Genomic DNA, 14,659 nt, shown 5'->3' with positions numbered 1-14,659 from the left:
TTACTTAAACTTATCTTTGACTACTCAGAACTTGTAGTCAACTTTACCTTTGAGTTCACTTTAAACTATATCTGATTCATTCCAAACAGAAGGTTTTTAAATAGAAGTTAGACTTCATTAAGGTACTAACTTTAAATCTGAAAGAAAATTAATGTACTGAAATTTTCAAGTTTGACAAGTTCATTAAAGTTTTTTAGCATGTCTTGATACATTTACTTATCAGCTTTTTAGTCTTCTTTCTGCTGGCATTTCATTTCCTTAATGTTTGTTTGCGTCACCTCTCTGGTTCACTGGATTGCTACTATTTATGCTTTCATGGACTTTATCTTCACAGTTTACTATATCTTGTAAAGACTTCTCCACATCTGTTTGGCCAGCTGTACTGGCTGTTTTTGGCAAGGTCATCTGCAATGCACACCACAGGGTAGTGCGTGCTTTCCGAGTAGCCACACACATCTCTTTAATTGCTGAAGCAAGGGCAAAAACATCTATAAAAGAAACATTCAGGGCCAGTTCACATTAGATACCATTTAAGTAACCCTTAATTCTTAAGACCCAGTGCTGTGCTACTAAATGATCAAACATTATTTTTATAAATGAAGGATGGATATTGACTGAGCTAACCAAAGTACTTGACGTAATATTTAAAAGTGTTACTACTTTATTTCTGATTTATATGATGACTATGCTTTGGGTAGAACACAGACTTTGACAGAGTTACTATCATTAAATGGATAGAATAGATACTTTTGGAGTATCTATTATGTTGGCAGCATTTACCAATTTATTCTTTAGATAAGTGTAAATTATAGCACTCTAACCTTTTTTTTTTTTTTTTTTTTTTTTTTTGTTGAGAGCCCACTGGCCCATGTGGGAATCAAACCGGCAGCCTTCGGAGTTAGGAGCATGGAGCTCTAACCGCCTGAGCCACCGGGCCGGCCCAGCACTCTAACCTTTTAAACTTAGAACCTGATTTTAGTTAAACTATCTCATTGCCTTATCAACAGAATTTGCATTAATATTTGTACCTCTGTCATCTTGGCATCTAGGAACTCCTTGCCTTTGTCGATTTGAAGCATTAACAATTTCATCCTTTCTACGTGACTGTACAATGTGAATGGACTCCAAGTGTCTATCAAGAGCAGTAGAGATATTGGCATGAAGGGGAGAGCTTCGAAGACGTTCCATTTTGCCTAGTAAAGTCACAACCTGAGGGAAACATTTTAAATTTCGATAAGGGCAAGTAACCACATTGCCTTGTCATTAACTTAAGTAAAAACAAATCTTCAATGAAGCAGAATAGAGATGAGAGCAGTAATATTTATTCAATAAATAACTGAATGTTTACTGTGTCCTGACATCATGCTGGAGGAAACAAAGATGGAAAGTCAGTCTTCAGTATCTACTTGTACTGTTAATTCTAAAATTTTTCAAGTAACCAATTAATGAGAATAGGCAACAATGAAAAAGTCAAACATTCAAACATTCCTATGTCATTAACAGTAAATGCAAATATAGATCTGACACTGTTTTTTTGCAAAGAGTAGCCTGCAAATAGTGTTATGAGGAGGTATTATAGTCTAAAGGGAAAACAATTAAGCTAAACGAGAGAAGTCCTAGACTGATTAATCCTGACCTCAGCAAGTCTTCTCTTGGCCTCCAATGTTTTCTTTTTGGAAATCACAAATATTCAGATAATGATGATACTGCCTACTTGTTGTTTTAAGGAATCCCTAATCCAGAAAATACTTTTTAAAATTTATGTTGAAATAATACAGAATGAATCCTACGATTATCAGAACTAAGAAAAAGTAGGAAGTCTCAATCTTCTGGTTAAGTAAGCTTTAAAAAGGGCACTGATGTATTAGTAAGGGGAATGTTTCATAGTTGTATATACCTAACTTGTTTCAAATTCTAATCTTGAAAGGTAGAGGAAAGAACTTTTTGAATAATTTCCTTTGGGAACTAAATGATTTAAAATTCACATAAGCACTTGGTGTTTAGTGATTGAAGAGACTAGGAAAATACCTCTCTATTAAGAAGCTAAAGGCAGCTGAATGAACGCCTCTACCTTCACACTCATATGTATTAAGTTTCTTTGAAATAAGTATATGCTGGTTCAGGCCCATGGAGAAAACAAAAGTGTAGAAGTATTAAATATTTTGCTCCCAACTGTACAACCACCTAGATCCTTGAAGGGATAACAAAACAACAAAAGAAAAAAAAAGATTAAAAATAACTCCAGTGAACTATCAATTACATATTTTTAAAATAATCATTTTGAATAACTGATCAGTATAAAGAAAAATTTGCACTGGTGATTTTTAATAAACTTTAAAAATCTTTCTTCACTAGCAACCTAGAGAGTAGTACATATCAAAATATTTTTGCCCTCTGTATTATTGATTTAATGTTGCTAAATATACATAAAACAAAATTATTGTAACAGCTATAAACATAACCTAAATTGATGTGATGCATAACCAAAGCTGGTAAAAGTGTATTTCTTAACATCCACAGTCTTCTTTTTATTAGTTTCAGGTGTACAAAGCAACATAATCGACATTTACACCCCTCACAAAGTGATAACCCCCCTCCCTCAAGATACTACCCCAGTGACATCTTACATAACTGTTAACAATACCATTGACTATCTTATATATACTCCACCTTCCGTGACCATATGTATTTATAGTTGACATACAATATTATTCTCCTTCAGCTTCAGGTATACAGCACAGTGGTCAGGCCTCTGTACAGTCTATGAAGTGATCCCCTTGATAAGTCCAGTGACATCTGGCACCTTACATACTCATAATCTTTACAACATTGTTGATTATATTCCCCATACTGTATTTCATATTCCCATAACTGTATTGTGTCTACTAATTTGCACTTTCTAATCCAATATCCACAGTTTTCAATCCTTTAATTTATTGCCAAGAAATGTATTAGTAAGAAAAAGGAATTTTAACTTGGAACAGTTTTAAGAAAAAATTATAAAAGACTGAAGTTTTTATTAACATAACATCTGGTTGTAACCCATATCAGTATCTGACTATACTATTGATAAATTCCATTGTACAAATTTACAAATTTGATAAAAGAATCCCACCTGACCAAGGCTGAAAGCTAGGTAAAATCAATCTTTTTCCACTGAAGTAGTTCATATCTATATTTTAAAGACAGTATGGTAAAAGTAAGAAACTGATGTTTAATAAAATACTCTGTTATGTTGATTTTTATAATTCCAAAAATTATTCAATCACAGAAGCATTATATTTCACTATATGCTTTTTCTCAGACATTTTCATCAAGTTCTTTTTGGAAAAGAGTTTCACTTTTTAAGAGAGGAAGGTCAAAAAAGAAAAAAGAGTTTATTACAGTTGATTAGAAAATTCTGAAATTACAAGAGATAATAGGAATAATAATTCGTTAAATTACAAAAGGACAATTATCAGGATTCTTTACATTTGATTTGAAGTGATATACTACTTTTCCAAAACAAGGCTATTTTACAAAATTATGCATACCTACATACTTGTTCATCAGTATTTAATACACTGCTGTATATACTTAATGTTTGTTGAATTACACGAGTGCAGGGGTAAGAAAATTAAATATGGTAATTCCCTGTTAATTTACCATCTTTATAATGCAAACACAACTTGCTCATCAAGCTAGAAAACAAATGCTTGTGACAAAGAAATGGGACTTTCCCTATAAATAATATTCAAAATGGTTTTTGCTTTAAAAAATTTCTTTCTGTTGAGGATTAGCTCCACTGCCAATTTGGGTTTGAAGAGGAACCATTTAAGTTACAAAACCTAGTTTTCAAATGAATGAGGGGGGCTATTTTCCCTTTCCTAAATATTAATCATAGTTTTAGGACCAAACATGGAAAAGAATATATTTCACAGAGTTACAGATAAATGTGATTTAAAAATCCTTTAAAACTCTAATTTGCTGAAATGTTTTAAAATTTTATTAAGCAATTTAAAAATCCACTATTGGAAGTTTTTACAGCTTACCCTGGCTTGTTCTCGAAGTTCATCCACAATTAAGCGATCAACTCTAGATGGATTGGAAGTCAGCCTTGGAATTGGAGTATTGTTAGTACTGGATACTTTTTTTCCTGGGTAATTCTTGGCAAGGGCCAATTCAGTCTGTAAAATATAATTTTTAGGTGCTGAATTTTCCAAACATGAGTCAATTGTGAATATTTCTCATAGGCCTAAGCAATAAATTGAAAATTACTCCCTTAAAAACTGTTTTGGTATCAAAAGGCAGCAAATACAAACCACAGTCCCACAATATTTTTCTGTCGTACTTAATGCAAATAAAATACTTGAACACTCCCAACAGTTTAATATTTTAAAAATTCAAAGAAATTAACTTTTAACCCATTAAGGAAAAAGTCTACTTCATAGGCAAAATGGACTTGACATAAGTAATTTTTTTTTGAATCACAAGCTTTCTTAGTCTAAGTCACCTAATTAATTTCTTATAGTCATGGACTTCACAAATACTGCTTATTAGAGAATTCGGCTTGGAAATAAGACAAGTACTCAAAATACACTAAGGTAAACAACATGAAGATAGGCAGAGGGACACACTGCCTATCTTCTTAAGTTACTTCTAAATGGATAGCTTTGTGTTACCTTTTTTCTCTCCTTTTCTAACGCTCGCCATTGTTCATAGCACTCTTCTAGACGAATATGAAGTTCACTGGCTGGTCCACTACGGGTTTTAATTGGTCTTTGAAGTCCAAGAGTTGGCACGAAACCAGAAAAGGAATTATCACCATACATCATATCATTAAAATAAGGGTATAAATGGCTTAAGTCATCATAAGGAAACAAATCATAGGACTCCAACAGTGGAACAACTGAATGGCCAAATGGGTGGGTGGATCTTAGGGGAAACCCACTGGAACCAAGTTGTTGAAAACTCTGATTATGCCTTAAATCTCCCATCATGTAATTAGAAAAGCATGACGCCTGTGTGTGATTCACACGGCTATTAATATTGTTGTCTCCACTTCCCTGTCTATGGCTATTAAAATGACCCTGTGCCTCCAACAGATCTTGGTATGTATTTTGAGATAAACCATCTAAATGCTTTGGACCTTCATGAAGATCATAATGCGCATTCTGGGGCTTGGCTTGAAAATTATGTTTGTTTACATTTTCAGTGATCCCATACTGCTGAGCTGAATAGTTATCACAAAATCCATTTGGTTGCTTTAGTTTTTTATCAGTAACCGATTCAAAGAGGTTTTCTTCTGCAGTCTTTGTCAGTCCTTCCATGTGATTGACAGATTGAATTCTTTCTGCACCATTATAATTAAAATCAAGACTAGAAAATGCCGAAGGGTTTTCTTGGCAATACTTCTGAAATAAATTGCTAGTTGGGTTTAAATTCGTGGATGATAGTTGGGGGAAATCTGAAGAATGGTTAGAACCTTTTGAAGCTGCACTTAAATGACTACTTAATTTCATCAAGTTACCTTGATTTCGATAAGGAATAAGAGTGTTATTTTTTGTTTGGATATTCATCCAAGTTGGTCTATTTAAGTTGATACTTGCTGCAGATGTTGCTGAGTTTGACAGTAAATTCACTGATTTAAAATACTCAGAATTTGGGGGGTCAGGTTTAGCAAACTGTTGCTTTTCTGTGACATTAGCAAAATCATTAGTAGCTGGACAAGCTGTGTGAGGTTTTAGTCCATATTCTGATTTTAAGCCAAAATCAGCAGTGAATGCTGCTTCCTTTGCAAACTGTTTTTCTGCCAGGTGTGGTGTAGTTTTCGGAAATGTGAAATTCTGTTGGTCAGGTATTGTCTCCTCCATTTTTTTCTGACCTGCTGGTTTAACCTGAAATAACTTTGTGTAGGTATCTGTTTCTACAGTTGGTGTTTCAGGTGTGCCGTTGGCTAATTTTTTACCATCTTGGACACTAAAATTCGAACACTTACTAAGCTTAGCCTTATTAGGATGAGCATATTCTGGATATCTACAATAATCTGCATTTTCATTGTATCTATTAAATTGGGAAAGAAATATTTCTGCCCTTTTCTGCTGTAATGGTGCTTCAAGACTTTTAACACACATTTTCTCTCTTCCATAAGGGTAAGTATCAACTCCTGATTCTTTCATGATGTCAGATATGCCAGCTTGTGGTGTGAAGCAGTTTTTGATAAATGGATATTCTTGGAATGTTGTCTTAGCTGTATCATTTGTCTGAATATTGTAATAGTTAGAATGATCGCTTCGTGAGGGGTACATCCATTGTTCTTCAAGGTCTAAACCAGTAAATCCATGATAAAGTTCATCTATTTTTTGTTGTGGTGTAAAATTACTATTATGCAGGTATTGCTTTTCCACTGCTGACATAGTTTCACCACTATAAAAAGCTTGCTGAGAGATGGCTGTATCTACTGGCCTTTTGGTTTCTGTTAAGAGGTCATGGTGATCTGCATATCTGCTTGTGTTCAATGGCCAAACTGACTTTAAATTGGAGGAGCAGGTCCTAGAACAAGTAAATATATTTAATTACAACTTAGGTTTTAAGACTTTATCTCCTCAGTGGAGAAGGAAAGGTTTTCAAAAACATTTATCTTACCCCCCTCACCATTCTCTAATCCTTTCCAACTTTGCCTTATAAGCTACCAAATAATTGACATCCAAATAATTCTCTATCACTTGAAATGTGCTATTTGCTATGTAAATGATGTATTTTAATCTTAATATGTCTTCACTATAGTTTGCCAAGAGTCATTAACTAAGGCCTGAGGCTGATGACTGCATGATCTTACAAAAACTTTTTATCTATAGTAAGCAGAAAACAAGTTTTCCCTTTAATTAGGTTAGTAACATAATACAAGTGGTGTTGACCACAATTTTTTCAATAAAAAAAGATGTATTTTGCTCAAACTATTATTGAAATTAAAATATTTTAATTGGTTACATGTGTGCTACATATTTCCCTATTTATGAAATAGGGCATTTGGGTAATATGGCTTTCACACCCAAATAAAACAATTAAAGCATATTTAAACATTTTTTACCAATGAATACAATCCACGTGGATTTCTGGAAAGCAGAAACGATAGTTTTATTCTTTGGGATATAGGTATAAAAGCTCCTTGGAATTTATACTCTTTAAGCCAAACTTTAGCTCATGAACTCAAGGGAAATAGCTCTGAATTATGCAAGAGTAATTTTCCAAATGAAAGTTCTTAATAGCAAATCAAATCTTAGATTGAAACTTTCAATTGAATGGCAAGGACCTTAACAAATCAAGGCTCCAAAAAACAGATATTTGAATTAAGATATCTACTGTCAGATGATCCTTTATTAAGTAAAAATAAAAGTTAATAGGGTAATCTACTATATGTGAATTTGAAAGTTTACTGTACACTATATAGCTTATATAATATACTAACCCATCAGCAAAATATGGCTGTGACTTATCTTGTTCTTCCAAAATGTTAGACACAAGTCCATATAAGTCTGTTTCACTGCCATAGTCATTTCTTTCTGTTTGAATCCTACAAATAAATATTACATGTAAGTTATTTTACTCACACTGAAATACAATATATTGATTTTTATTGCCAGAGTTATTCTACCATTATTTTTCTATAAAATATTTGGATTGAATCTATACCATCATTTCAAATAAAGAAGGAACAAGAACTCAAGAATAATTTCCCTTTAGCATACTGTCTATGCTACATAAATATTTCTCCTTCATTTCAAATCCTATGTCTAGTTCACAATGTATGCTTACCTCTTATTTCTCCAAAACACATGCTACTCATTTTAGGTGACCAAATATAAATCTCTGACCTATGATACTTAGTACCTTGGCTGCTCTTGAGAGCATGTCTGGCTCTATTATACATCATTCCATCAACAGTGGCTCAGTTTTTTCATTGTGATTTGAAAACCATATGGACCCATTGCTCTCTTTTTGTGTCTCTTTATACTAAATGTTAGATTAAAAAGTGAAATGTGATATGGTTATTGACAATTCCACAGCAATATTGCAGTTGTTCCTTAAAAGTAACATATTTGGGGGCTATCCCTAAATCTTTGCCAAAGAGATCACTGGAGTTCCATCTACCTGAAATTCTACCTGGTGACTGACTAACACTGTCAAAATAATACAAAATGTAAAAAGCAAATGATGGAAAATTGGTGCCTTTTTACCTCCTGTGGATTTGGAGTGATTTGTTCCTAGAAGTAATATGTTGTTTTAAATTGTAACTTCTTGTTTTCTCATATTTTATTTCCAACATTTCATAATATTAGAAGATTTTAGAAATAATACCTTATATTTGCACAACACTCAAACATTTCATAACACAGGAAGGGCAAGTATTAGTAATCATTCAGCTGTTGAATGAATGATCATTTATGATATGAAGAAACTTATATTTTGCAAGGATGTAGGATTTGCCAAACCTTTTACTTGCTAAACAAAATTGTCTGCCAACAAATCTAATGCTTTTTCTAGTACATGTTATCTCACAAATATTCAATATAAAGTTTTTCTGTATAATAGCATATTAGTATGTATCTAGAAAAATATTCAATGTAATATATACTAAACTATTAATAGTTGTGATTGGGAAATGAGGAGGCAGTGTTAAGGTGGACTTCTACTTTCCCTTATATATTTCTGTAAAGTCTTAATTTTTCAATGAACATGTATCAACTTAAAAAATACTTTTGCTTTTTATAAAATTATGCTACATAGTCTTTCTAAAATCACTATTTTATAGAGAATTTACAAAAAAATTAAAAATTTTAACAATTTTTAAATAAGATTTTTAAAAGAATTATTTCCTGCTTATACTAAACACGCATCAGCCTCTATCAACTGCTCCCTTGTGTATAATTAAATAAATGTAGATGTCAGTCCCTTAGACTTCTCTTTGCAATAGGCTCCCATAATATTTTATACTTCCTCTTTTCAATCCTACTATACTTGCAGTGCCTGCAAGTCATCATCATCATCATTATTGTAAGATCTACAAAGGCAGGGATAATATTTGCCATGTCAATGCTAATATTCCCAGTAGGAGAGAATCTGATTCGAGTAGGCCCTTATTATTGGTGGAATTGAGTAGAACAATAATTAAAAGTATCTTATGTTTGATAAAATCCTGTTTATTGTGTACTTGTGAAGGAAAAAAATTTAGAATTGGATGAAAAACACCGATCTAAAAATTGTGACTCATTTATATATCTTTCAAAAGAGGAACTTAAGATTTATTCACTAAGGGTTGTCTCTAATGAATAAAAAAAGTAATAAGCTAACAATTATATACACATAACTTCCCAGTTTAGGGTTTCCTAAAAGTTTGATAAACGTAAAATTATAATGCCATAACATGAAAATTAAAAGCATAAAATTAAAATGCTGATCTAGGGAACAAAGAGCTGATCCCATGTAATCAAACTAAAAACACTTCACTTGGCCAGAGAAATATAATTTATTAATTTACCTGTTCTTTACATTGATCTGAGAATTAGAAGGCTGTTTAATATCATCTCCATAAGTAGACCATGGTGCATACAAAAGTGAAGAATCTACAGAACATGAATATTCTGTAGATGAAGAAAGTGGAGTATAGGTCTGCCTTAAGTCAACATTGTCTTCACTCTGAAATTTTAAAGAAATGTTTGTATATCAGACACATCAATACTGTATCTGTTACAGAATATTAGTGATATAATAAGTAAGAGCTGGGAGACAAAATCAAATCTAGACTTACTTAAGCTTACTTTACGCTAGGGGTTGGCAAATTTTTCTGTAAAGGGCCAGATAAACATTTTAGGGTTTGCTGACTCCTAAGGTCTCTGTTGAAACTCTTCAGCTCTGTTCTTGTAGCCCCAAAGCAACTACAGACAATATGTAAATAAATGGACAGGGTTGTATTCCAATAAAATTTTGTTTATAAAAACAGGCTCTTGGCAGATGTAGCCTTTGGGGGTACTTCTTGCTTATCCCTAGTATAAAACACCTACAATTATTGCAGTTTTAATTTTTTGAACAGAGAAGCATAATGTGGAAATTATCAATGTTACTTTTAATAAATCATTTACAAAACTCAGTCTTAATGCATTCAATCTGTTAAAAAAGTTAATGTACATTTATATAGAATTTCAAAGAAATTCCATATATGTTATTGCATTCAGTCAACCTTGTGATACGGGTATTCTATTTTAAAAGTGAGAAAACTGAGGCTACAAGTTACTGAGCCAATAGCTAACAAAACTAAAACCCAAACTCAAGGTCTTCTTAATTCTACTCTAGGACCTTTTAAAACAGTATCTTTAATTTTCAGTCTCTATTTCCAAGAGATTGCAAAATGAGATGATATATAAACTGTTATGGTCTTTTCAGAAATTTTAAAGATATTACTTCAATTAGAAGAAAAATACTAGTTCATTTTTTTCTTGTGAACACTTCTATAATGAACTTTGAGTAAATACGGTAAAACATTTGAATTTTAAGATTTTAATGAATTATTTAAAATCCTGCCTCCTTACAAAAAGGATTGAGGTACAGTGAAAATAATTTAAAATACTTTAAATAGAATGAATTTAATAAACAACAAATAAAAAAGATTAAGCGTTTAGATGTATTTTATTCTAGAAAAATGCTTCTTTAAAGAAGTCTGAAAGTATTTTTAACTCTGCAAATAGGAACTTAGATGTAATAACTATAATATCCAAACATAACACAGTAGAAATGATACATTCTTATAAATACAGACGAGATATAATACTGGCTAAAAATTTTTTCTAATGGCTTTTATTATTGGTCAAAATTTATATACTGAGAGAAGACATACTTAGATCAAAGTATTCCTAAATTTTTGTTCTTCATAGACATAATTGAAAAACAACACTTAAAATATATGACACTGAGCTTATACTATACCAATAAAATATGAAAATTAATAACTTCCAATTATCCAGTCTCCAAGAATCTCAACTACTTTACAACCATTTGCTTAAATAGTGGTTATGGTGATTGTTTGAAATATAATTTTCTTGTTTATAGCTTCTATTATGATGACTATTCTAAAGCAGGGGAAACTGAGGCACAAAAGAAATTTTGCTAAGAGTGCCACTAAAAACTACCTTTCCAGATGTTAGAACTTTTACAAAAGCTTTTACCTTTAGAACCTTTCATAATCTTTTCTTTTAATTCTGAAGTTTTTATCATAGGCCCACCTTAACTCTTTTTTAGGTGTGAAGTATCCAAAGCGACATAAATAATTGTTCATCTTCTTGAAATATTTGCTTAAACAAAAGGAGCATTTTCAGATTATGTAATAACGAGGTAAATAGCATTGGAAACTAAATATATTTTGGGAATATTTTTTCAAGTATATTTCACATTTAAAAACAAGTTTTCAATATAAAAAATAAATCCTTTTAAAAGATTGATTTAAATTTCAGGTTCTAGGATAAAACAAGCAACTAAAGTAATGTGGTGGATTCAAATATAAATACCTGGATCCTTTTCAGTTAAAACATTTATGGAAATTAAATATGCAAATACTTGGGGTTGGCATATTAATTAGTCTGGGTAACTTCAAAATGCATCACTTATCTTGATATACTTTAAACAACTGAAATTAAATTCTGGTAAATTTCAGTAGCGATGTTAACATTATAGAGAGCAGTGGAATGCTGGTCTTGGCTGTGAAAAACCTGGGTTCCACTTGGTCTTTGTCACTTAGAGCACAAATCAAGCTCTGTGAGCCTCAGTTTCTCAGTCTGTACAGTGAGCACAACACAAGATTGTAGTGTGGATTAAATAATTTATTTCAGGATACTGTTAGTATAACAATATCAACATTGGTGTCCTGCTTAAACGATTTCAAGTAAAAATGACTTACATTACCCTAAGACTAATAATTTAACACGCCTAACAAAATTAAACGTTTTAGGTGAGGTAAAAGGTAGCACGTAATGTAAGACATTGTTAAAGCCAGATAATAAAGGAGGGACACAAATCTTGTCTTTAACAATAAATGTTTGAAGGAAAAAGCATTTTAAGGTCTGAGTCAGAAAATATGGATTTTCTTACATATCTGGCATCATGTGATGCTGAGCACAAGATGAAAGCAAGAATCAGTGAAAAGGCTTATTGACTTATTTTTAAAGCAAAATATGTCTTATGCAAAAACTATTTAAACTGTTACGGCTTTTTGGTTCTAAATGGAGCAACTTAAACACCAATGTGAATCGGCTCGGGCAAACGAATCTGATTCGGGATAAATCCTCAAGCACAGGGCCATTGATGAATGCACCTGAGATTTGTAGGAATCATAGAAGGAAGTGGAGCCGGTCAGCATCACGCTGTTGAACACATCCGTTAATCTGCTGGCGTCGGCCCCGAGGTTCCAGCAGCGATTCGCACCTCCACGGAACGCCACCTTGGGCTGCACGGACAGGAACAGGAAACCAGAGGCGACATCACACAGTGCGAAGCCACCGCCGAAACGGCCAGCGGACGACTGTTTCCCTGACCCAAGTCGGAATCCCCGACGACGCTAATTTGGAGCCTGCGCTTGGGTCGCCGGGATTCCCTGCCCTCGGGCTGTCTGCGGGTCCACGCGGAGGCGCCGCCCTCCGCGCCCACACAGGCCTCGCCAGCGGGCCCCCCTCAGCGCCGCCGCTGCCCGACGTGGAGGCGGCGGCAGAGGCAGCCGGGCGTCCCTAGTCCCACCCGGCCTGTCCTGTCAGCCCGCACCGCGACCCCCAGTCACCACCCGACCTGTCGCTGCGCGGGAAGCGGGTCCTGGCGGCTCGGCCCGGGCGCCCCGTCGGGGCTCCTCACCAGCGACCTACCCTCTCCCGCCCTGGCGCGGCCCTCTCAGAGAACCGCGTGTGCGGCTGCACCCGGTCCTCAGCCTCTCCTCACGGTCGCCATCCTCCAAGCCTGGCCGCCACCCGGACCCTGACCGTCCCCACCGGTTACCTCAAGTCCCTCCCTCAGGCCTGAGGGGTGAAGGGGCGGCCAGGGGTCTCCGCCTCTCACCTCCATGGGGCCCCCTAGCCCCTCTGGGACTAGGTACAGCTTCTGGGGTACGGGGACGAGGGGGGCGTCGAGGCCCGGCTCCCTCTGCCCGCACCCCGCCGCTGCCGCCGCCGCCGCCGCCGCCCCGGGCGCTGCCTGGAGCGGGTCTGTGGGCGGGGGTGGGGTGGGGGTCAAAGCAAGGGAAGGATGGGCGGGGGGGACAGGCCGTTACATGCCAACCCCGGCACGCGACTCGACAGCGCCCCGCCCCGCCCCCTCTTGTGAGGCCCGCCCCCCCGCTTCGCACCCCCTCATTGGCCCGCTGCCCAGCCAATGGGCAACTGCCTCCAGGGCCTGTTACCCCCTAGAGACAAGGCCAAGAGGCGGTTAGCGGCCCTCGCTCTCCTGCAGCTTTTGAGCCTTTCCCGCTCAAAGTAAACGTGTCCGAGATTGGCCCAGACTGGCAAGCACCAGCCGGATGATTGGCTAATAGGGCAGCCAGAGGCGGGGCGTGGAGGGTGGGGAAGGAACGCGGGTCTACCGGGTGAGAGAAGTGAGAAATAGCTCAGCAACTGGCTGACAATCCTAAACCTATCCGCTGTGAGCCTTGGGCCAACATTTCATTTTTGCCCCTTGCCCCCCCAATTCCCAGAATCCTTTGGAGCCATCCAGAGATTAATAGACGTGTGATCGTTTACAGAGGGTGAGGGACCCCTTTTGGAACTGCCTGTTGAGAGACTCCCTTCCGAGGGAGAGCCGATCTCTGTCCTCGGCTCCAGGCTACAGTGGGTGTGAAGGCATTTTGGCGTTAATATAACTGTTGAACAAAGTACACTTATCCGCACCCAACCAGTCATTTACGTTGGCAGTCCCATTTGGGGATGTGGTATCTCAGAAAAATGCGAGTTTTTGTCTCCAATGCTAAAAAATTTTTTGTGTGCACTGAAATATCGAAGATGACAAAAATAAACACAGGAAGCACCTCTAAGGTGTTTATATTTAAAATGAAAACTTGAGAGGCACTCAGTTAAGTGGAAGACGTTCTTATAACTCAGGCACAAATAGAAATACGGTAGCTGGATGAGTTTTATTGGCCCATATTGTCTTCATAGTTATTTTGGATCTCTACTCAGTTTTGATTTTAGAAAGCTGACCAGGTTATGTGGCTGTACCAATTACATTTCTTTCCCTACCTCACCCTTTAAGTTGCTGACACGAAGCTCATTTCTCCTTCTTGCATTGAGAACTGACTATTCTCTGTCTCTCTCTTGTAGCACCAAGAAGAATTTGAAAAATTATGAATCTTCTTATATATCTTTTTTTATTGTAATAAGATATACATAAGATTTACCATTTTAATAATTTTCTTTTTTTTTTCTTTTTTGTCTTGATGATAGCCATTCTAACTTGGGTGAGGTGATATCGCATTGTGGTTTTTATTTGCATTTCTCTGATGATTAGCGATGTTGAGCATTTTTTTCATCTGTCTATTTGCCATTTGTATGTCCTCTTTGGAGAAATGTCTCTTCAGGTCCTCTGCCCATTTTTCAATTGGGTTGTTTGTTTTTTTGTTGTTGAGTTGCATCAGTTCCTTGTATATTTTGGTTTA

The 14,659-nt window shown here is 35.8% G+C and overlaps 1 protein-coding gene across 1 annotated transcript; it reads right to left on the bottom strand.

The window, feature by feature from the left end:
• Positions 1 to 258: 258 nt before the first annotated feature.
• MEIOC (meiosis specific with coiled-coil domain) lies at positions 259 to 8,794 on the bottom strand (the record flags this gene model as incomplete). The annotated part of the gene is made up of 4 exons (XM_081028031.1): positions 4,662 to 8,794; positions 4,032 to 4,166; positions 1,029 to 1,209; positions 259 to 488 (listed from the first exon to the last, which is right to left on the bottom strand). Exons 1-4 carry the CDS (start codon positions 6,393 to 6,395, stop codon positions 259 to 261), a joined length of 2,280 nt encoding a protein of 759 aa, XP_080884157.1. The 5' UTR covers positions 6,396 to 8,794.
• Positions 8,795 to 14,659: the final 5,865 nt, after the last annotated feature.

This window comes from Rhinolophus hipposideros (assembly GCF_964194185.1).
Source record: "Rhinolophus hipposideros genome assembly, chromosome: 20".
Taxonomy (NCBI): domain Eukaryota; kingdom Metazoa; phylum Chordata; class Mammalia; order Chiroptera; family Rhinolophidae; genus Rhinolophus; species Rhinolophus hipposideros.
The sequence above is the reverse complement of the archived record's forward strand: the minus strand, read 5'-3'. Positions and strand labels throughout refer to the sequence as shown.